The 24,501-nt window shown below is 36.8% G+C and overlaps 1 protein-coding gene across 17 annotated transcripts in view; it reads right to left on the reverse strand.

Moving 5' to 3' along the window:
* The window catches only part of RPS6KC1 (ribosomal protein S6 kinase C1), a 217,618-nt gene that overhangs the window by 12,055 nt on the left and 181,062 nt on the right, over positions 1-24,501 (reverse strand). For 10 of the 17 annotated variants that reach the window (XM_073011512.1, XM_073011514.1, XM_073011513.1 and 7 more), the window contains 4 exons: positions 19,909-21,504; positions 19,548-19,637; positions 18,681-18,785; positions 290-372 (listed from right to left, as the gene is read on the reverse strand). In XM_073011512.1, the coding sequence (XP_072867613.1) occupies positions 290-372; positions 18,681-18,785; positions 19,548-19,637; positions 19,909-21,504 (1,874 nt within the window). The remainder of the gene's footprint in view (positions 1-289; positions 373-18,680; positions 18,786-19,547; positions 19,638-19,908; positions 21,505-24,501) is intronic. The other 7 variants (XM_007988470.3, XM_073011515.1, XM_007988471.3 and 4 more) reach the window with 1 other exon arrangement.

Genomic DNA, 24,501 nt, shown 5'->3' on the forward strand with positions numbered 1-24,501 from the left:
TGTTAAAGCTGAATCATGGAAAATTAAAAGAAAAAAGGTTTAGTCATATTTCACTATGAAATATTGTGACATAAAATAATTTTACCATCAATTTATTCAATGTAATGCAATCCAACTTTTAAAAAAAATCTGGAATCTTGATAAACTTGCATTTCTCTACCTGCTTTCAGTATCAAAGTTTTTCTTGCTTAGTCCCTGATTTAAAAACTAAGGGTGAAGGCTAATGTTCTCAATTTGAAATCAAGGTAGCATCTGAGTAAATTTATTAAACGTCCAGGTCACTGCTTACCTTGCCAGTGAGAAGTTCAAAGAGGACAGCACCCAAACTCCACCAATCACAGGCTTCAGTTTCTTCAGTGATTGCTCCAACCTCTAAACACACCAAAAGAGGTTGATATTAAAATTCCAAAGGTCAATTAAACTTTCAAAATTAACATGTATTAGCAAGGTGACCTTTTTAATGCTGAGAGGGCATATACTAAATACTACTGGGCTTTCAAAATTCCTGAAAGTTACTTATCCTTTTGGTCACCTACTGTGGTTGCATTTTTTTTTTTTTTTTTTGAAGCAGTCATATATTAAACTCAGACATTTGTTCTTCAGTTGATAGAGGGACACCTTCAAGATGCTTTACTTAAAAGTTATGTGAACCTACTAGATCAGCATTTTGCTTAATTTCTTACATTTGAGAAAGTATAGCCAATTCTACCTCACGGGGACATTTTTGTTTTAGAAATAAAGATTCTTCAGGTTCTAAAGGAACTTTAAAAATTATCTAAACCAATATTAATCATCCTTTTACTTGCAGGTTAGAAAGCAGAGAGATGAAATGCCCTGTCCAATGTCATATTGTAGCAGAATGAAGACCTAGAGTATCACCTTCCCTTTCCTATGTAATCAGTTGTTTTCAACCAAAGGAGGAACATGTGAAATGCAAATCTACCCATTTTGCTAAAGTACAGATAGATATATTATTTTAAGCCATGGCTGAAACTATTGGCCAAGATAAGGGATTTTAGAGTATCTACAAATTACACTTTTATCTGTGTTATCCCTATCTCTCGCCAGCACAAGTTCCTGAAATGTAATTTGAGTTTTCAGGTGTCATCTTTCAGGTTCCTGCACCAATCAGCAACAACTCTTCATTTCACTTTTTTTTTTTTTTTTTTTTTTTGAGGCTTTTAGCCCTTAAGTTATCTTGTGCTTTCCTAATCGCATTAAATTAGTCCCTAAGCCTTGCCAATACCTGCCCTTTCATTTCCAATTGACTGGAAAAAAAAACCCAAACCTACTATTTGACTATAGGTAACCCACAATTCGTAACTATTTTCGAGTTTATAAGTAGTTAGGTTGGAACTTGGAAAGTAAAACACGTAAGTGGTACTCAGGTGCCTAGCCTTTTAACCAGTGCTTAGTCAATCTACTTGTGTGGGAGAACCCCAAACTTACAAAATAGCTTGAGCAATAGTCTTAAGGCAAAAGTCACATGGACCAGAAAAAGAGTCATTCCTATGCAAAACACTGAAATTACTCCATTCAGCAACCTTTTTCTACATCCCTTTTTCTGAGGTTCAAACAGCCTATAGGGAACTCTACCCCTTCACAGCCCTTTCTGAGCCCACCCTCTTCCTAAAGTGCTTCATGCCAAATCACAGTTTCCATTCTCCAACTAGCTGCTCTCAACTAGGTAGTAAAAAGAAAGCAGATATTAACTAATTCAAACTAGTAAGTGAATGACTCAAAGTCTCCTAATGTTCTTAGAACTCTTTGCATTTATAAAATAGTTGCTTGTTTGAAAAATTGAGAACTACCTAACAATAGACATTTAATCATATATGTTGTGGCACAGCTGTATAATGGATTACTACTACATAACCATTTTAAATAGGGCCGAGTGCGGTGGCTCACACCTGTAATCCCAGCACTTTGTGAGGCTGAGGCGGGTGGATCACCTGAGGTCAGGAGTTCAACACCAGCCTGGCCAACATGGCAAAAACCCATCTCTACTAAAAACACAAGAATTAGCTGTGCGTGGTGGCGAGCGCCTGTAATCCCAGCTACCCAGGAGGCTGAGGCAGGAGAATCGCTTGAACCCAGGAGGCGGAGGTTGCAGTGAGCTGAGATCGCGCCATTGCACTCCAGCCTGGGCAACAAGAGCGAAACTCCATCTCAAATAAATAAATAAAAATTAAAAAACAAAAAATAAAATTAAAAAAAAACCCTACATATACTTAACTGAATGTTTGTAGATAAAAACATATAAAAAACTATAAAACAATAGCTTTTTAAAAAGCTGTAAAACAATACAATTCTAATTTTAAAAGTACACATTTTGAAAAAAGACTGGTAAGAAAATATGACAAGATGTTTTACTGATTTGCCTCTGGGGTGGTGAGATTTTTTTTTTTTTTTGAGAAGGAGTCTCACTCTGTAGCCCAAGCTGGAGTGCAGCAGCGCAATCTTGGCTCACTGCACCTTTCACCTCTGGGGTTAAAGCGATTCTCCTGCCTCAGCCTCCCAAGTAGCTGGAACTACAGTCGCACGCCACCACACCCGGTTAATTATTTTGTATTTTTAGTAGGCATGGGGTTTTACCACGTGCCCTGTGTAGTCTCAAACTCCTGAGCTAAGGCGATCTACCCGCCTTGGCCTACCGAAGCGCTGGGATTACAGGCATGAGCCACTGTACCCGGCCAGTGAGATTTTTTTATTACCTACATGAATATGTAATTGACACAAATTTTAAAATTTTTAAAGTACAGCAAGATGATATGAAAACATTGAGGCTTGTTGGAAAAGTTACTCTGGAGCAGGGAAGACAAAACTACATAAACCAATCCTCCCTTCTGTTCACCTGCATGGTTTTTTCCACAACTTTAATGCATGAAAAAGAACAATGAACTAGGAATCAGAAGTCCTGGGTTGAGACAAGAAATTCACTTGATCTCATCTATAACATGAGGGTTAGAGCTGAGGGGCTCTAGGAGTTCTATGATTTGATACTCAAGGATTCTCTACAATAATGATACTCATGAAGGACATATCCCTGGATGCTCTCTTTCAAAGTACATATGCTACCCCTCCCAGATGCAAATACATTGCCCTCACCCCATTCCCACTTCACAGGGAGCCACTATCACCTTTGGAAGTGTACTCTTAGACTTTATAAAGGGTATGTGTTCTTAGAAATGTTAGCAAAGTAAAAGGGAAATTTATCATAGTTCTATCATAAAATATAACCTTTTGTACATTTCCTTCCAGTCTAAAACAAGCAATGAATGACATCATTTCCCTGCTCAAAATTCTCACTGACCATTAGATAACATTCAAATTTCTTGCTTAATCAGGTATATATATACAATTCGGCTTCCATAATAAGGTATCAACCCATCAAATTCATTCAACCAACACACATGAAGCAGCACAAACTAAGCACTCTACTAGGCACTATTCCTCCACAGAATTCTATGCCTTGGCCACATTGTTAAATAATGTGAAGCTATAATCAGTTTTCCTCCTAGTGTAGTTAGTGGTTTTATTTCTTAAGTATCATTTTGTTCAAGAATTTTATTTACTCCTTTTCTTTAATCATATCACAAGCAGTGTATACTTCTTAGTATTATAAGGATCACCTGAAGTCAGGAGTTTGAGACCAGCCTGGCCAACATGGCGAAACCCCATCTCTACTAAAATACAAAAATAGGCTGGGTGTGGTGGCTCACGCCTGTAATCGCAGCACTTGGGAGGCCGATCATGAGGTCAGGAGATTGAGACCACCCTGGCTAACATGGTGAAATCCCATCTCTACCAAAAATACAAAAAATTACTCAGGCGTAGTGGTGGGCGCCTGTAGTCCCAGCTACACAGGAGGCCAAGGCAGGAGAATTGCTTGAACCCAGGAGGCAGAGGATGCAGTGAGCCGAGATCGCCCCACTGCATTCCAGCCTGGGCAACAGAGCATGATTCCATCTCAAAAAATAAATACAAAATAAAAATACAAAATAAAAATACAAAAATTAGCCATGTGTGGTGGTGCGCACCTGTAGTCCTATCTACTTGGGATGCTGAGACAGGAGAATCACTTGAACTCAGGAAGCAAGGGCTGCAGTGAGCCAAGATCACGCCACTGGACTCCAGCCTGGGCGACAGAGTAAGACTCCATATCAAAAAAAAAAAAAAAAAAAAAAAGTTTTACCTGTTTACAATTCAAGATCCAAAGTTATCTGTCAGCCATCAGTTTTAAAAACTTTCCATTTATAATGCTGCTTTGTTCACAGTAGGTACACACTGTATAATGATAGCAGCAATAATAACATAGCGGCTACCATTTCCTGGCTGTTCACTACATGTAAGAAACCATATTGAACACTTTACAGGAATTATTTACAATCTCTAAGCAACCTTATGGAAGAACTTATTTGGGTCTGGTGACTTTGGGAAAGAATATTGTATTTATGTGTCCAGGAAGAAGCGGGACAGTTGATCCAGTTAGCTTTGAGAAATGTAAAAATTAATGAGATGGTTTATAGGGTCTAATAACGTGCTAAAGAGCTCTAGACTGAAGCCACATTCTTAAGTCTCTGCTCATGAGGTTCCCCATTAAAACTGAGCAGAGGATTGCCCTGATGGGTCTGTCTAATCAATGGCTAACATATTTATAAAGGTACCTTTTAAATTCAGCAAAAGGTCCAAAGTGCCATCAACAATGTAGCCTAGACCCTCAAAAGCTACATGTTTGTTTGTTTTCCACACCACTGCAGGGAACATGCACCCCAGACGAAATGTGTTAGTGGGGTGGCGCAGGGGGAGTGTGTTCTTGAAGCCACAAGGTAAGCACACTGCATATTCCCTGAGTCTCAAAGACTTGTATGTGGGGAGGGGATGCAGTATTGTTTTACAATTACTATTTTTTAAAATAAATAGACCTATTATGGAACACAATGTACAATTTGCATGGATTTGCAAGATAAAAAGACTTCAAAGAAACCTCAGAATCTTATTTCACTGGTCCCCTGAGATACTCATTTCGTATCACCTCTACAGTCAAGTACATAAGCAGAAAAATTTGAGAAGCACTTCATGGGACAGACAAGGTGGATTCCTGTATTGGTTTCTGTGAACTTGCTCAACTGCGGAGTCTAAGAACTAGGCTTTATGCTGCTTTGAAATCCCTAAGTAATCTTCTGCCAGGGTCCTTAACAGGTAAATAACAACCAATGTACTGCTCCAAATGTGGATTGCCACAGTGTCTGATAAGCCCCAATCGAATGGGAGGCAACACAGACAGCAGGAAGAGGCCTAAGAATCTCCTAGAGGAAGCCTGTGCGACCCACAGCCTGTGGACTGAATGCAGCCCAATGCCAATTTGTAAACTTTCTTAAAACATGATGAGATTTTTTTGCGACTTTTTTTTTTTTTTTTTTTTTTTTTAGCTCATCAGTTATCATTAGTGTTAGTGTATTTTATTTGGACCAAGACAATTCTTCTTTCAGTGTGGCCCAGGGAAGCCACAAGATTGGACACCCCTGCAAAGTTTACTTATATTCCCACTCTTTAGTGGGCTTGCTAGCTAGTCCAAGACACCCAAGTGGCACCTGAGATAACTGCTGGAGACACTTTAGTGCTGTCAACCACAGTCTACCTCTTTCACTTCCCATTTTCTATCTTTCCTGGATCTTCATCTCTTCTCTCTTCCACAGACAGCCTGCTTCATTTCCTCCCCATTGACTTTCTTTCTTGCCTCCTCTTGGATATGATTAGTTCAGCTTTCTAACAGCACTTACGTCTAAGGAGACTGCTGGTCCCATCTAAGAAAAACTGCTTTTGAAACTATGAAGGCAGCTAGGCTGAATGTCATCTTTAATCATATTGGAGTAACAGAGAAGGATAAGAACTGTAAAAAGGTAAATTGGTTTTTCATGGAAACCAGAAAAGAAGACATTGAACAATTTTTAAATCCATCCCCTTAACAATGCAGCTTGAAACTGTTCAAAATGACTTTATATCAAGTAGGGATTCATTAATTAATGTGAAATTGATATCACGACCAACTGTCCTTGATTTTCATACATGACTCTAAGCTATGACAAAGAGTTCTGTATTTAGGCTGTATTTAGGTAAGATACAAAGAAGAACTTCCTAACAGCTAGGAAGCTTAAATATGAGAACAGGTGAAGGTAAGTACTTGTAGAATTTCTTCTTTATAGGTGTTAAAAGAGAAAAAAAAAATTCTTTCAACTATCAGAACAAAGGACTTTATTTGGTTGCCCTTTTAAGATCCTTAAATATCAGTAATTCTTAGATTAAAAATTTTAAGATATACACTGAAACCATATTGCCAAAAAGAAACCTGAGGTTGTGTGGCTGTCAAAGACCACTACTCTAAAACTACTTTACTTGCAAACTCTATATAAAAAAACCTAAGCATAAACCAACAACACTGATTTATATATAAAGCAACATGATAGTTACTACAAACATCAGGTATATGTGCCTAAAATCAAAAGTAGAGAATGAAAAGAAATACCATGTAAGTCTCTGAGGCTATTTTAAAAGAATAACACAGTGAAGTTGAGAAATCCCCTTTAACTCCTACCTCAAATTTGAAAAATCTCTGGAAACAAGCAGAAAAGCATTTTGTTTTGTTTTCTTTTTTTTTTTTTTTTAAAGGTTCTCATTCTGTCACCTAGGCTGGAGTGCAGTGGCAGGATGATGGTTCACTGCAGCCTTGACCTCCTGGGCTCAAGCAATCCTCCCACCTCAGACTCCTAAGTAGCTGGGACCACAGGTATGCACCACCACACTTGGCTAATTTTTTTAATTTTTATTTTTTGTAGACAGAGGATTTCACCATGTTATTCAGGCTGGTCTCAAACTCCTAGGCTTAAGTAATTCTCCTGCCTTGGCCTCCCAAAGTGCTGGAATTACACACATAAGCCACCACATCTGGCCTAGAAAAATATTTTAAAGGATAAACTCTACCACTTTTTTTTTTTTTTTGCCAATTTTCAAAACATTTTTCCTACAAAACACAAGATGTTAAGTTTCTGGGCATGCCCTATTCCTTACCACTACATTCTATAATTGCAATTTCTAGGCTTGGTAAAACAGTATCTTTATTCTCCACAAGTGCAGTGGCACACTACAGGCATTAAGAAACATGATCAGAGAAAAATAAACTATTACCTCAGAAAATAATTTCTCAGTTTATTCCCATAAAAACTCAAAAAGAGATGGTGATATCGAAGAATCTGGATTTTTATCCTTAAGTCAAACAGATGTATTGCCAAGGCTCTGGTTATGCTGCTGTTTGAGCTTGGCTGAGTACATCACTACGCTTCTCTGAAAATGAGAACAGCCAGACCTCTAACATTCTTTCAACCTCTTATAATCTGTAATTTTATGATCCTGAAAGTGTTTTCAAAAGCACTCATGAGCCTTTCTCATAACTTCTTCTCCCTCCATTAACCTAAGATGCCCAAAGAGTGGATTATGCTAAGATGAGCAAGCATTCCTCAATCTTCTTCCTTTTCTCTTTTCTATACACAGCCACTCCTCTCTTTCCCTAAAAGACTAATTACCTGGTGGTAAGTGAAATGAATCAGGGTCACTAAATCTAACCATTATCATCTTTTAATGTAATGGAGACACAGAATCAGTTCCTGATTAAATTTCAACTCATCCATAAATTTTTAAGGACATCAAACATGTGCAAACTGTTGAGTCAAATTCTAGAACTTTCACTTCAGTATTCTGATATTCTAACTACAATATAGAATCTTACTGATTCATACTAATGATTCAAACTATCATATTTCACAAGCGAATAAACAAGATTAAATAAAGATATCACAACATAAAATGTGCTTTCCCTACCTTTGCTTTACTCATGTTTAACACCTCATAGAACACTCTTCAATAAGCCAAGATATTTTTCAGAAAAATAATGCTGTCTTGGTAGCCCATATTGCCAAAGAGCTTGCTAAAACACAGAATAACAAGGTTTTATAGTCCTTATGATATTCAGAGTCTTCCAAGTCTCCCTCTTACAGCCAAAATAATAATGTTTACCCTACATGCAACTATAATAATCTTAGCACCCAAAAGTAAAGGAGCAAAAAAGCAGAAAGCTTGAACTCAACCATAAGATGTCTATATAGCGATGAGAAAGGAAGGGAAAGAAGAACAGTACACACTCTCAGACTTGAGGAAGTTTGAAAGACATTGGAGAGACTGTGATTCCAACATACTAAAATCATGATGTATGCTTCATGATGTATGCTTATCTAAGGGTATAGGCACTGACTTTTAAGATTATACAATTTAAACTGCATAGATTTGTCAGACATGATGCAAAAATAACCAAAGACAGATCTAACATTATACTGGAAACTGTACAAAATTGAGAAAACTAGAAACTGTAAGTTAAACTCAAGCTTTAAACAAAAACGTTTCCATAAAGTTTTATAAAGATGAAGCATCTTGCATTTTAAGCAATTGTGGGGCTTTCAACATCCCAAATTCAGAATTTGCTTTTCTTTAAAAGACACCACTTTTAAAATGCTTAATAAGGGAATCTGATATTCCACATTTACAGATACATGTTAAGACACACCATAAGCCTGGTGAGGCCATTTGACTCAGTTCCCTGGTTTTTCCACTAAAGGAGAACCACATAAATCATCTAATTCTTCACTTTACCTTTACTAACAATATAGTTACCCATCCCCATTCCAAAAATTCCCAGAGACAAGTCCATAACTTCCTTCTGGCAATATGCTCTGTTGTTGCTATCTTCTCTCCCCATGAAACAGAAGGAAATACAGTATGTTCAGAATCTTCTTAGAAAAGAATTTCACTTATAGAGAAATTCTATTGTAATTTAGAACTCTTAAATTATTTTTCTTAACTAGGCTTTTTTAAATGAATAGAATCTTAAAAGCCTCATTTCTTTTCACTCTCAAAGTTATAGCAACTGTGGAACTGTTATTAAGAAGTCATAGTGTTTATGCAATACTCAAATTAAACCAATAGTTAGATGCTGGAAGAATTTATCACATAAGTAACATAATGCTTTATCCAAATATCAGAATGACAGGCCAATCTTAAGGCCACAAGATCCATACAATACATTAAAATGATAATCAGTAGTAAATACACTAGGGAAGGAGGTGAAAGGTAAATATAGTTTTCTAATGCCACAGGATTCTTTTTCTCAAAATAATAAAAAGGTTCACTGTAAATATTTGACCTTAAGGATTCCAAAGCTCTCTTTTGGGGGGAAAAAAACCATAAGGAACAAATAAGACAACATAAAAACAAAGGCAAATTCTTATAAACCTTAAAATTAAGCACAATGTATACCTTTATACTATCAGAAAGGAAGCTGGAATGTCTAAACTTTCTATAAATTCTTTAAGTGTTCAATTAGAAATGCTGTTACAATTGGTTAAGACTTTAACTTTCTTCTAAGGGAGTCAGACTTCATTAAATGGATTTAGGAGAAAGGTTAAACAAATCTAATCTGTCATTAGTGACAACTTTGACCAAGGAAAAGAACATCTTTCTTTTGCAAAGAGCGTTCCATGTCAGCTAGGGCACAGAAACATTTGTACTGTGTTCCTATACAGACAATCTTTCCCTGCAGCATCTGTTGCTAATTGAAAGGGACTAGAATTACAAAATCCTAGTCAATTTCTCTCACCAGCTCTTGCTGTGTATAAAGATTTTCTATGCAGGAGCTGAGCATTAGTCTTCCACTGCAGCTGATGACTAAAGAGCAAAGAGAAAGAAACACAGAAGAAAGCATTTTTTGTATCCAACAATATATGGAACTAAACTGTGGGAAGGGGGACAGCTAAGCATGTCTTTTGTTAGCTCAGAAAATTACCATTCTATAAATACAACTATTCACCTATAAAGGTCTATTAACATCCTAGTTAACCAATTGTATATTTCTTCTGTTTGGGTAGACTCCTTTTCATGTAAATCTTCAAAAGTAACCGTCAATATTATACCAATTGTGTCTTTTATTTCTGGCTCCTAGGCACAGTGCCTGGGACACAGGAGGCATTTAATAAATGTTTGTTGAATAAATATATCAATCTTGTATTTTGTAGCACTGTCCATTCAAGGCACTCAAAGCACCACCAAAGCCCTCATTACATTCGTTTTCTTTATGTTCCATTGAGCATGCAGATCTTCATCAAGTTCTTTTGCACTTTTACAAGTTGTAGGTTAAAAAGTTTAAAACATTATCTAAAGCATACTCAGCCGCAGGCAGAAACAAAGATTAGAGGATGAGTGGAGGCCAGTCAGCTGACTACACTATTCCAGGCAAGAGATGAAGGCAGCCTAAACTCAGGTGGTGGAATGGACACCTTCCAGTGCACCCCATGCAAAGCACAATGACTGCCTCTGGATGGTACAGTCTGCTCTGGCACAGGTGGCATGTGCTACATCAAGAAAAGAAAGCTGGGCTGGGCACGGTGGCTCACGTCTGTAATCCCAGCACTTTGGCAGGCCCACGTGGGTGGATGACCTGAGGTCGGGAGTTCAGGACCAGCCTGACCAACTTGTGAAACTCCATCTTTACTAAAAGTACAAAAAATTAGCCAGGTATGGTGGCGGCCGCCTGTAATCCCAGCTACTTGGGAGACTGAGGCAGGAGAACTGCTTGAACCCAGGAGGCGGAGGTTACAGTGAGCCGAGATCATACCATCGCACTCTAGCCTGGGTGACCAAGCGAGACTCTGTCTCGGGGGAAAAAAAAAAAAAAAAAGGCTGAAAAACCCTGGGGGAATGAAGAAGACAGAACTGGGAGATAACTCAGGGTTTCTTTCTATTCCTGTTCAATTAAAGGAATTTAGGCACCTAATTCCATAAAATGTGCCACAAATTTGTAAGCTGGTTCTATCTGGCTGGTGGGCTGGTGAGATCATTTGTATCAATTAGAAATATTTTTTAAATGTTATCAAAAACAAATTCATTATTACATGCATTGTAGGACAACTACGCTACCTAGCCGGGGTACTATTTTAAATATAGAGACAAATTTTTTTAAGTTTTTGTATATGACAACAGAAAATGTTACAACCAAAAGCAAAACTAAAAGCCATAGCAACTATGACAATAAGATTTCATTTTAATTCCAGGTTTGGAATGCTCCTCTAATAGTTATAAACTAAAATATCAAAGTTTAATAGCTTAAAGTTTACAAGTTCAAAGATGCAAAGCTGTTCACAGGGGCCTTGTACTTGAAATGAGTCAAGTCAGACAGAAGAAACTTCCCTACAGCCTCACATTTCCGAGGCAGATCTTCATTCTTCGGTGACAGACTAACTAGAGCCTGGAATTTTCATTTCCTAGCCCATCCTTTCAAATGGGCATTTTGCTCCTTTTTTCTTATTTTATACTATTTCAGAAAACATTGACTGCCTAATTATCCATTCTCTATTCCATAAAGTCCTCCAGCATTGTACTCAATTGCTTATTCAAATGCCGTATTTGTTGAGCAGGGTACACGAACTGTTTGAAAGTTCCTGGAATCACATTACTCTAATTAGCGTATTATCCAAAGAAGACCAACGACAGAGACTGGCACTGTCCAGAGGGAGAAGTCTGCAGCAGCTGGGGCCCCGTTCTTCTCCCAGTGCTGCAAGGTGACAGGGGAGATGCGGTACTGCTCCACCCTACACACATTCGTTTTGGCTCACCTCGGTCTCTAGCCTCGCTTCCTGCCACCACCTCATTATTTATTCAGCTGGCTTTTAGGTAATTCAATTACCTGAACCCCTGGGCCTGCTGTATTGTGGGGAACTGGACCTGAGTGCGGACCACACTCAGCTAGTTCAGGCTAGGCTTGGCTACATATCTAACTCCACTTTTCTCCCACTACCTAGCTCTGAATTTCTTGTTGTCGTGGTGACCCGGCAACCATGTTCTGAGCTTCCCTGCAATTATCTGTACAACTTGGGTCAAAACGCCTTAATTCCACTTGATTCAGCACTCCAGAGCCAAGAATACTTGTTTAAGGGAGTTTATAGGTATCATTACTATACGGTTTTCTTGTGAGATAAAATAAGAAATGAGTAACTACCACATGACTTCTGGTTGACTGATTATAATTATAATTCTGAGCTCTAAACAATCTTGCTTACTCTCTCACCCTGTATTTCTAGTAGGAAAAAACCAACAGCATGCTCCATTTTCCATTGATCATATCACAACTCCATTCTGAATAGCCATCGGGTGTCATAGTGTTACCCAACCAAAGCCATTACAGTTGATTGATGAGAAAAAGGCTAACTGAAAATTGTGAGAATGACAGGCATAGCTCTCTCGCTCACTTGCTCTCTCTCTCTGCCGCTCTGCTGCTGTGTTAGGCAGAGAGCTACATGCATTGCCATTAAAGAAGCTTCAGAAATCCTACTTGCCTTATCCTCACTCATTTTTTAAAACCTTAGCATTTTTAAACATTTATTCGAAAGAAGAATTTGTGAAAAATTGCTTAGAAGGACTAAGACCTGGTGACCTAATGGAGATTAAAATTTATAAAATGTTATGGGATACAGAAACTGATGATTTGATAAAAGTAGTTAGCCAATTGCTCTGGTATATAATGTTTAAGACTCAGCATTACATCTTTGTTAAACATCAGAGGCAAAAGACAGTTCACTTTCTTCTTTATAATAATGCAGTGGTAAGGCCAATTACCGAATAGCTTGACAAAAGTCAATTGACATATGAAAAATAAAAAGCATTACACTGTAGCTAATACTTTATAAGTCTCTAGTCTCATGTTCCTCTTCTGAAAAAGAAATTTGCCCAAGATCATCAAGAAAAAGGTTTGGGGTAAATAAAAGGTTAAGATGAACTTACTTTTAATAACCTAATCTAAAGCTTGACATAAACCCTCCACTCCAAATATCAGGTCACACTATGAAATGTACAGAGATACTGTTTTTCACCTCTTCTGTATCAAAACATCAATTCATTGAACTTCTCTTGGGATGTGCTAATGCGTCGGTTGCCCTAGGACTGAATTCTTCACTCTTACTTTGTCTCATTCTCACCACTAGAGACATATCACATTCTGGCCTGATAGAAGAATCATGATTTCAGACTAGTCTCTTTCAATATGGAGCAACCTTAACTGAGATGTGATGGTGACTGGCCCATGGATTCCAGGGTTCTAGACCCCCAAGTCCTCCTAAAGTGATCCTTTGATCTTCTTTGCACCACAAGGGCCTTGCCTAGACAAGATAAGACTTAACATTAACTTGAAGCCTTTTTTGCTTGTACTCTATACTCATATTACAAGTTTCATGGATATACAGTGGTGAAGTGTATCAAGAAATTTTCTTCAGTGGAAAAGCGTCATTATTCTATGGCAAACTGAAAAATTAACTGATTCTCCTGAAGAAGAAATAGACTTGGTTTTTCCGATGATAAAAACTGAGGGCAAAGAACTAAACATACTTGTTAATCACTCAAGGAAAACATTAAAATACTATGTACAAGAGAGCTAGCTATTGCTGAAGTTTTGCTTAAGGGTAAATAAAACAGTTACTGTCTGAAACATAATATTTAAATATTAATAAATATTTTACTCAAAATTATTCCTATAGTTCCCTCTTGCTGCCACCTTCTTTCTGTTTTAGGAAAAAAAGCAGTATCTTCTGGTTATGTCATTATTATTTTGAAATATACATCTATATTTATTTGCTTTCCCTATCAATCTCACATTCTTAAAATTAGATTTCTCATGTTTGCTGAAATTATCCAGGTCCCATACATTCTCATATCTAAATATTTCTTTCTTATTTAAACAATTTTCTTTGTTGAGAATCTTGACATTCAACTTTCACCCCAAACAAAAGTTGTTTTGGCTTCATTCCTCTAAATAAAGTATTTTCCATAAATCCCTTATTTCCACATGATATACTTTATGTACAAATTCTATAAATGAGTAAAAATATATACTCAGAAAGTCATCCAAATGAAATAACTTTTTAACTCTACTAACATTAGATAAGAAATCAGTATTTACCCTAGGGGGAAAAAGCCTGCCTTAATAAGATAAACTTCAATTTTGAGTACATTTTGTGTAAGGAGGATGTCAGATGATCTGACATCTGTGATTTTACTTACAGCCAACAAATCTATTTTACTACTGTTAAATTGAGGCCTAAAAAGTCTTAAATAAATTTCCCGAGGTCAAGCAATGAGTTTATACCTGATCTGGGACAATATGCAGGTTTGGTAGTTCTCAATTCCGTGTAAATGTTCTAAACCTTAAAAACTTCTGATAGCCTCAAGATATTTTAAACCATCCATGGTCTGAGTCCTAGTTTTAATTATCAGATACATAACTATTACACGGAGCTCCATGCCTATAAAGAAACAAATGCCATGGAAAGCATGTTTATGGAGAAGGGCAGGGGAAACTATTCCCCAAAACATATTCATGGATTATTTGATAAAGTCAGGCTAGAAGAACAAAGAAAAGTAGTCAATAAATGTCATGCTCTAAAACTGAATTTTTACAGATAGTTTTCAGCATGATTTTTCTATGTTTCACTTTTCACCGTCAGCTGTGAGCTGTTTCCAAGTGTGAAATTGCCTAAGAGAGGAAGCAAAGCTGTCATTTGACATCTGGGAGCATGGAGATCGGGCTGCAGTGAAAAGCATTTTGGACTTCTTCAATTTACACATATATGCACCTATAAATCCTCAAGTCTGAAAAGTATTAATGACAAATATCAATGTAAATTTCAAGCATTTCAAATTAAAGCATCTGGGAGCATGGAGATCGGGCTGCAGTGAAAAGCATTTTGAACTTCTTCAATTTACACATATATACACCTATAAATCCTCAAGTCTGAAAAGTATTCAGTGACAAATATCAATGTAAATTTCAAGCATTTCAAATTAAAGACTCATAATGGGGCAGAAAATAAAAGTGAAGGACACATACTGATAGGATACCATATCAACTTGTTCAAAACTAGAATGGGAAACTTAAGTGACTATATTAGGTTAACTAACACAAATAATTTTATGCACTTGTCTCAGATCGTATATTAAGCTTTCAAATATCATTTTCTTATATTTTTGCTTAAGAGACAAGGTCTTGCTATATTGCCCAGGCTGGAGTGCAGTAGCTATTTACAGGCATAATCATAGCACACTGCAGTCTCATATTCACAGCCTCAAGCAATCCTCCCACCTCAGAATCAGTTTTCCTTTTTTTTTTTTTTTTTTGTATTTTATACGCCTAGTAGTACAGGTTCTATTTTCTAGCCGTTTTTGAATGATAAAAGTCAAGAAAAAAAAGTGGTAAAAAAATACTTTCTTGACATTTTATTTTTCCTTTATACTTAAGACACTATAACCAAAGGTTTATTCTTTATCATAAGTTAATAAATCAAATGATAAAGCACATAAAATCTTTTGGCTAAAACTTTTGTGTTTATGTGTGTAAAAACAGATATAAAATCAGAGTAACCAAAAGAAAGTCCTCCAGAGAAAAATAACCAATTTACTCCAGTTTTCATTCTCTAATCTCTCACAACAAAAAAATAGAAGAACCTGTGTAAAAGTATCCTAATAAAGTATCTAAAAGTCTCCTAATGTGGAAACCAGACAGTGTTATATTTACATTGTCATACTATACAATCTGTTCCTACTTTGTGGACTATTTCTTTTGCCTTTTCTCTTCCTGAACTCCATTCTGTGTTTCTGTGGTATGAAAGGAACCCATTTACCATGAATGATGTTTATTTAAAATAAAACCTTTCTAGAGAATCATCCTAGATAATCTAAGGATACAAAGTGAACCTAAAAGGAATGGCTTCTACTTTGAAAACAGGGCTGGGTTTGATCAGTGAATTCGTATTCTCAAGACCCTCTTGATGGGTCTGCAGCTGCAGCCATTTATGCGCTGGCTTTTTCACAGATGTAGACAGAGAAAGCTCCGTGGTTTTTGTCTTTTTGTTGTTGGATTTGTTTTCTTTAATATAAAAAAGTGGCAACTTTTTAAAAAGTTCTCAGTTTTGTTATAGACACTTGTGAATCTTGGGCATCCTTGGGAGTATACATTGTTGAAATAATTACGACTTTTTAAAATCTAGGATCACAAAGTTGGCAGAAACTATACTTAAATAACAGAAGGTGATAATTTGCATTTCAAAATTTATCTGTCTTGCTTTTCCCCTCAATTAGACCAAAACATGTTGATTCACAGGTTTCTGTGTGTGTGTTTTTTCTTTTTTAAACTTATTTATAGAGCAGAATAATGGCCCCCCTGCTAGTTTGGCATTTGCTCAAGTTTCTGTCCATGCAAATCGAATCTGTTACTGGAAATTTTTCTCAAAATATAAAGGCACATCATCCACAAGATAAAAAGATACACTGCTGATATTATAAAGTACAGGGCAGGTGGATAATGTTTTCAGGACAAATATGTGATAAGGATTCCCAGGAGGTGAAGTGGCAGGGTAGAGGGTGCACACTGTTTAAACAGAAGTGAGTTGCTCTCATCATAATCTTGTGACAACTTTTCTTTCTAACCAAGCATCAGCTGCTTAACATGCTTTAGAGTTACTTGGACAATAATACTAATGTTAGACTTGGGAAGTAAGAGGGAGGGGATCATATGAGAGGAAATTACTTCAACCCTTGGTGTTCCTAAGGGTAGATCAAAAGGTGGTTAAACAATCTATGTCCCATGTAGTTACTGATTTGTATTTTTAAGCATCGAAATATTAACATATTAGCATTGCTTCCATCCTTCGAGGAGAGGAAAACCTATTTGTAGTTATCAGTAGCAATAAATTTTGATTTATCAGTAGCACTGCTATGAACTTTTGGGGCAAACAGTAATTCACAAATTTTTGCTCTAATTCCCCTTGAGTTGTAAGTGAGGGTGCGAGCACATAGACTTAACCGAGTTCTATAACTCTCTAGATTTAAGGTCATCTTAATTAGAACACTGGTGTTACTTTTCTGTTAAGGCCATTACTTGTTTTGTTTTATCTAGTTGCTAAAATTAACAGGCCCAATGAATGGAGAGCCTTTCCACATTGTTCACAAAGCATGCCATAACACTAGAACACTTTTGCAACTCACAAAGCTTGGAAGCACAATTCTTTTATGCAAATAATGACAACAAAGCACCTCTTCAGACTACAGCTTTTTTCAAATGCTAGTGAAGGACAACCTGGAAGAGGACAGCAAAATCCATTAATGGTAGACTGCCACCTGCTGGTCAACTAAGAGAATTGTAATTTCTGGGACAAGGCTTAAAAATTAGAACTTAGAAACTGATCTGTATTAAATTTGGTTTATTTCAGTATATGAAATTGGAAGTGTATATCTGTTGATGAATGTAATATGGTTCTGTTCTACACATATTAAAACTCTCAGGATACCAACATGTTATGGACATTAAAGTAAATGTGACTGTGCTTGAGAATAAAGAAAAATAATCTGCTATAATGCTCAAGCACAAATTTACAGATAGTTTCCAATAAGTAACAATATATACACTTACTAGGAACCAGGGAAAAAAAAGGAAAGTAACAACAAAAGTAAGAAATAAGGGCTACTTACAAATATTAAACAATATTCCATAAATGTTTGGTTTTGTTATATGGTTCCCACCAGACTTCACTTTAGGATGTAACAGGCTTGATTCAAAAAAACTCCCAAATTATGTTTGATCCTAAAACTTTCAAATTCATTATAATTAACAAATATATTTCTAAGTACATTGGAACCTAAAATGTTATTTCTTATCAAATTAGAAAGTGGGGAGGATCTGGTTTTTTCTTAATCAAGTAACTGTAATAAAGTGAATTCAACATGAAATTTTTTATCCTATTAACTAATATGATTTCAAAATATAGCATTACATTATCTATTTGAGAAAAAAAAAGTAGGTGTGCTCTATTGTGTCTAAGAATAAATAAAAACCAAACAGTCTTAATTTGAAGGAAGAAGGAGGAAAGAAAATAAAACTCTAACAGTTGCTTTCAGGAACGTTTTGGGATATTTATTTTATAGGCTGGAAAACTTTGGTATTCTCTACTGCGGAAATAATTCTTAACAATGAAAGCTGTAACTAGAAACAATCTAGCTCTTCTAATCCTTATTATCATCACTTCCCATTATGCAGAGAAGCAAGGTTAGCATCAGTACATTAGTTAGCTGGTAAGTATTAAATACTATATTGATCAACACCTAAACAGATTATGTCAAAAAAATCAGCTTGAAACTCCTTTGAAGGCCAATGGGGTGACAGGTGAAGTGACTCTGGCCATCCAAAGAGGCTAAATGGTAAGCAAAAGGTGAACAAACTTTGGATTCATAACACAGCCCCATCTGCACTGATGACTAACAAAAACCAACTCAAATGCAATTTATATGCTTATGCTACCTATAATCGTCAGTAAAAGATCTAATAAATAAATTTTGCTTTATTTATTAGAATAAATCTAAATTTTTAGAATAAATTTTTAGAATTATTATTAGAATAAATCTCTAATTTTTAAAAAATAAAGACAATACAGTAAGGGCAAGATAAAACTGTTGTGTCTACAAATATCTGTTATAAAATGCCAGGTTGGCACATCACTAAAATCATATAGCATTTTTAAAACCTCCATTTTGCCAGGTACCATGGCTCATGCCTGTAATTCTAGCTATTCCAGAGGCTGGGACAGGAGAATTGCTTGAGGTCAGGAGTTCAGGACCAGTCTGAGCAGCACAGCAAGGCCCTGTTTCTACAAAAATAAATAAATAAATAAATTAGCCAGGAGTAGTGGCATGCACCTGTAATCCCAGCACCTTGAGCCCAGGAGTTCTAGACCAGCCTGGGCAACACAGAAAGACCTCATGTCTACAAGAAGTGCTTTAAAAAAAATTAGCCAGGCATGGTGGTGCACACCTGTACTCCCAGCTACTCGGAAGCTGAGGCAACAGGACTGCTTGAGCCCACGAGTTGGAGGCTGCAGTGAGCCATAACAGCACCACTGCATTCCAGCCTGTAAGACAGAGTGAGATACATCTCAAAAAAGAAAGAAAAGAAAGAAAAGAAAGAAAGAAAGAAAAGAAAGAAAGAAAGAAAGAAAGAAAGAAAGAAAGAAAGAAAGAAAGAGAGAGAGAGAGAGAGAGAGAGAGAGAGAGAGAGAGAGAGAGAGAGAAAGAAAGAAAGAAAGAAATCACGAATCTAAAGAGGCTCAGGGTATTTAAAGGTCCCTGTAAACACTAAGAAGCTAAGACATTTCTAAGAATTCACTGCAGTTCTTAGTGAGATATAAACCCATTTAACAATAATAAATATAGGGACACACATACACATATATACCTATGAATTACTTAATTGGTTCAGCCCCAAATTTTCTTTTTTTGAAGGGTTAAACAGATAACCCAATCCAACACATATGTAAACTGCTAGTGAAAGATACAAAAATACAACTTCTATAAAGAAATGAGAGCTGCCGAATCACTTTTTCAAGTGAAACATTTTAGGAGATTGCTCTAACCTGGGGCACAGTACATTCTCTCTATGGCATCGCTGTCACAGGAATCTTCAACCTCACTCCACCTGCTAAAATACGTTAGCTGAATGTGTCCTAAAAACAAAACGACAGGAGAAATCAAAACATTTTTCTCTTCCATTTTCTGCAGAAGTGAACTGTAATTACTCCTTTTGTAGCTAAAAACAGTATCATTAAGAATAATGGCATCATTAAGTACTAGAAGCTATTACTGGGGGTGAATTTGCTGCACTGATAATGAAGCTCTAGACAGGAAATGAAGATACTAATTACAAGATAAAACGCCTACTCAGTTAATTGGAAGCAACAGCGAATAAAAAGAAATGCATTTGCAAAAGTTCCTGACCTCTATCATTCAATAAGATGTTGTTTGGGTTCAAATCACGGCACACAATTCCCTCTCTATGTAAAGCATCAAGGGCTACCACCATTTCAGCTGCCCATCTTTGAATGTAGCCCTCTGGGATGTAAAACCTGGAGGTTAGTGCTAATTTTTTATCAAGGTCCTCAAAAATCTGATGGATTTCCTTGTCTCCTTCTAGCGCTAAACCACTTTCTCCCTTAGTCTCAGAGTCTCTCTGGAATAAAGAAGTTGGTTCCTCTTTAGCCAAATCATCCGTCTGATCTGTAAACAGCAATACTTCTTCTGTTTTTAAAGTGTCTGTGCTTGCAATATATTCATTAGCACCTGAGAGTGGACTACAAATATGGAATAAGCTTTCTTCTGTGTTGTTTGCAGTTACTGCTGACTCAACCACTCCAAGTCCTTGAAACCTAGGATCTGAGCTGGGTAACAAAGACATATCTCCTGAACTACTATGATCAACAGCTGCTACAAATAACATCCTGGGATCATCCTGTGCATAGTGTTTCTCTGTTATCCTACGAGATTTGGGCCCAGAGGGATCACTCAGTTCCTCCATGCCTTTCTCCTCATGTGCTTGGCATTGTTCAGTACTAAGTCTGAGGCATAAAACGTCAGGGGCTTCCAAGAGTTTATTTTCTATTATCCCTATATTGGTTTGTGTAAACTTAGTAGGTCCCATTGCTGCAGCTTCTCTTGTTGGCTCCAATTCACCAGGTAAATTGACAAGAAGATCAGGTCTTCCTTCATCAGTACCACTGACATCATCAAAAGCAGCATCTTTAAATGAAATAACTGGCACGGAGTCATCTGAGCCCCTGCTAATGGTGTCCTGAGCTTTAAACTCTACCTTGCTTTCACTAGTATTAAAACTCCTAGAAGCACTGTCTCCATCTGGAAGAGTAAAGAATGGTTTCAAAGGTTCTGATTTTAGACTATACAATTTTTCTCCAAAGTCAAGTCCCAGGAGTTCACTTGCGCTATCCTTACTGTCTATCCTAAAGAATTCCATGGGGCTGTTTTTTGATCTACTGAGGGAATCTGATGTTCTTGGAGAACTAACTGCTTCTGGGTCATCGTTGGGGAAGAACTTCAGCTCGTGAGCTCTCAGCTGTGTGCTGGGGCTGTCGCTGTCAGCGGCAAGGTGTGTTGGGAAGCTTTGAATAGCTTTAGTATCAACACCATTCCCTTCAGTCTTCATGAAGGGCTCCTCATTCAAAGACCCTGGTTCAATCTTTTCTTGCCCATATTCATTGCATAATGTTAAATAACTAGTAGTACATTCTTCTTCTGAACTCGAACCAGAATCTGGCCACTTCGGAGAGCTATCTTGGCCATCATCTTCCTGGTTGCTGTCATCTTGAGAACTTGGAGTAAGACTACTCTTCAAAGGCAGAGCTCTAAGCACGCTTCCACTATCACTTCCTCTGGATTCAAAGCTACTGCTGTCCTGAGGACTAGAAGTTGGCTGCTGCAGGTGAACTTTTGCAAGTGTAGATTTTTTCACTTCCTTGATATCAAAGCTTTCTTCAGGACTTCTGTTTAGAAATTTACTGATATATGACCACAGTTTGCCACCTGTGAACAAGTATAACAAAACAAACAAAAGTATTAACATCTCCAAATTAACAGTTATTTATTTAAGCCATTAGAAAAGCAAAAGCTATCTTAAAAAATCAATCAAAACAAGTCAATAATACTCATTAATACCAAGTGTGCCATAAGATAAGCATATTTAATAAAATGTTTGTTATTGCTGAATGGTGAGTATGGTTTCAAGCATATCTCTGGATATCAATTTTTTTAAGTGACAACCTATTTCTTCCTTTGAAAGGAAATTAGTTATAATACACACTAATATGAAATTTCACAGCTAAAATTCTACTCTAATGTTAAATATCATTTAGTCTTAGAAGCATCTGTTTATGTTCTGCTCTGTTTATATAATAATTTTTTCAAGCATGGCCCCTTGGTCAAAAGGAAATATATAAATAAGTGCTGTTTAAATTGTATACTACAATGGGGGGGAAATCAACAATATTATTATTCCATTTTGAAAATGTCCGGTCCAGGAATGGAGGAATTTGGCATGTGGTATATAATTATGCCTTTATAAATAACACATTAATAATATATTTCCCCTTATATGCCCTGCCACATATATGTTGTATAAGTAAAGCTACTGAGGAAGATTAATTGGGCAACCATTAATGAAGCAAGTTATGGAAATTCTGACTGTGTATTCTGACATAGATCTTTAAAACTAAAATCATAAAAATCACTTTCATGTAAATCAGAGAAATAAAAAAAAAAATTCCAGTATTTTACCAGCAATACTTGTAGTTATTATTTCACCATAGTTTCATTTTATTTTAACCATTAAAACACCTCAATCCCTTTTGTCAATTATAATGTTTATGTTAAACAATTATAGCTAAGTATCAAAAACCTGCTATAACAGTAGTGACTAGGAACAGTATTATAAGAAAGAATAATTAATTAAATTTGATCCAGAAATCTCAAAAGCAGTAACTGCAGAAGTATACTTTGTGGAGACAGAATTGCAGTTGCAAAGAAATGAAAAATTAAGAATGATGTGTTCAATGATAGGCTGGATTAAGCAAATGTGGCACATATACACCATGGAAAATTATGCAGCCATAAAAAGGGATGAGTTCATGTCCTTTGTAGGGACATGGATGAAGCTGGAAACCATCATTCTGAGCAAACTATTGCAAGGACAGAAAACCAAACACTGCATGTTCTCACTCACAAGTGGGAACTGAACAATGAGAACACTTGGCCAAAGGGTAGGGAACATCACACACTGGGGCCTGTTGTGGGATAGGGGGAGGGGGGAGGGATAGCATTAAGAGATATACCTAATGTAAATGATCAGTTAATGTGTGCAGCAGGCCAACATGGCACATGTATACATATGTAACAAACCTGCATGTTGTGTACATGTACCCTAGAAATTAAAGTATAATAAAAATATGGCCGGGCGCGGTGGCTCAAGCCTGTAATCCCAGCACTTTGGGAGGCCGAGACGGGTGGATCACGAGGTCAGGAGATCGAGACCATCCTGGCTAACACGGTGAAACTCCGTCTCTACTAAAAACACAAAAAACTAGCCGGGCGAGGTGGCAGGCGCCTGTAGTCCTCGCTACTCGGGAGGCTGAGGCAGGAGAATGGCGTAAACCTGGGAGGCGGAGCTTGCAGTGAGCTGAGATCCGGCCACTGCACTCCAGCCCGGGCGACAGAGCAAGACTCCGTCTCAAAAAAAAAAAAAAAAAAAAAAAAAAAAAAAAAAAAAAAAAGAATGATGTGTTAAAAATAAATCCTTCTATTCATATAAAGAAGACAATTTTTCAGCACATATTTAGTGTAATCATTAAGCATCATATGCCAAGGGTACCCAAACCAGAAAATAATCATTGACATTCAATTGCACGTGTAAAAAAGTCAATGGAAACATCAAAAATACCTCTTCCTACTTCACATTTCAAGAAATTCAATAAATACATATAGCACCTGACATGGTACCTAGCATAGAATAAATGCTTAATAAAGGCTAATGGTCATAATATTAATCATAGAATTCTCATACACCTCTTTGTAGCAGTGATCTAGTTAACCACCTTCCCTATTCTATTTATTTAACTTTTTTTTTTTTTTTTTTAAAGACAGAGTCTCACTCTGTAGCCCAGGCTGGAGTGCAGTGGCAGGATCTCAGCTCACTGAAGCCTCCAACTCCTAGGTTCAAGTTATCCTCCTGCTCAGTCACCCAATTAGCTGGGATTACAGGCATGCACCACCACAGTCAGCTAATTTTTGTGTCATCTTCCCCACTTTGATAACAGTTAGTGGTACACGACATTATGGCATTTAACTTTTTCCTCTCATTTTTTTCTTAGCTAATGCTTTCTGTCCTCTTTAGAGTATATTCAGTGTTTCACATTTCCCCATATTTCAACTGAAGTTTAAAAGGAGCTATGCATTGAGTCTATATTCTTTAGTCTGTTGACAACAATACTCACATTGTCTCACCACAAATACCTACATTGTGTCAGTCTAACAATGCTTGAACCTAAACCTAAGATTCCAGTGTACAATCCAAATAAAATGACTTGGGTGGTTTTCAATTCTCCTAGATGATGACTACTTTGAGGAAAGGATCAAGTCTTTTTCCTCTTTGTATGTCTACTGCCTACACAATGTGCACGACATAAAAGTCACTGCTTGTTAAATCAGATGATGAGATGTACCATATAAGCAGTACCTGCATCTGTAAAGTTCCACTGATCGGCAAGGAATGGTACCTTTTAATAAAGTTCTAAGAAAAGCTCCATTCATTCTTAGGCCAATTCCACCTGAATAAACTACTGAAACCTAAAATTCAATGTACTTAAAGTCTTCATTTTTGGGGATAATGCTATAACTACAACTAGATCCTTACTTTAAGTCCCTCCTGTAGCATTCTACCCTACTAACTGCTGCCTAATTAATCTTCTATTTCAGCATAGATCTTATGCCATTTCTGCATTCAAGAAGCCAAATTCCCTCCACCTACTG

This window comes from Chlorocebus sabaeus, chromosome 25, assembly GCF_047675955.1.
Source record: "Chlorocebus sabaeus isolate Y175 chromosome 25, mChlSab1.0.hap1, whole genome shotgun sequence".
Classification (NCBI taxonomy): domain Eukaryota; kingdom Metazoa; phylum Chordata; class Mammalia; order Primates; family Cercopithecidae; genus Chlorocebus; species Chlorocebus sabaeus.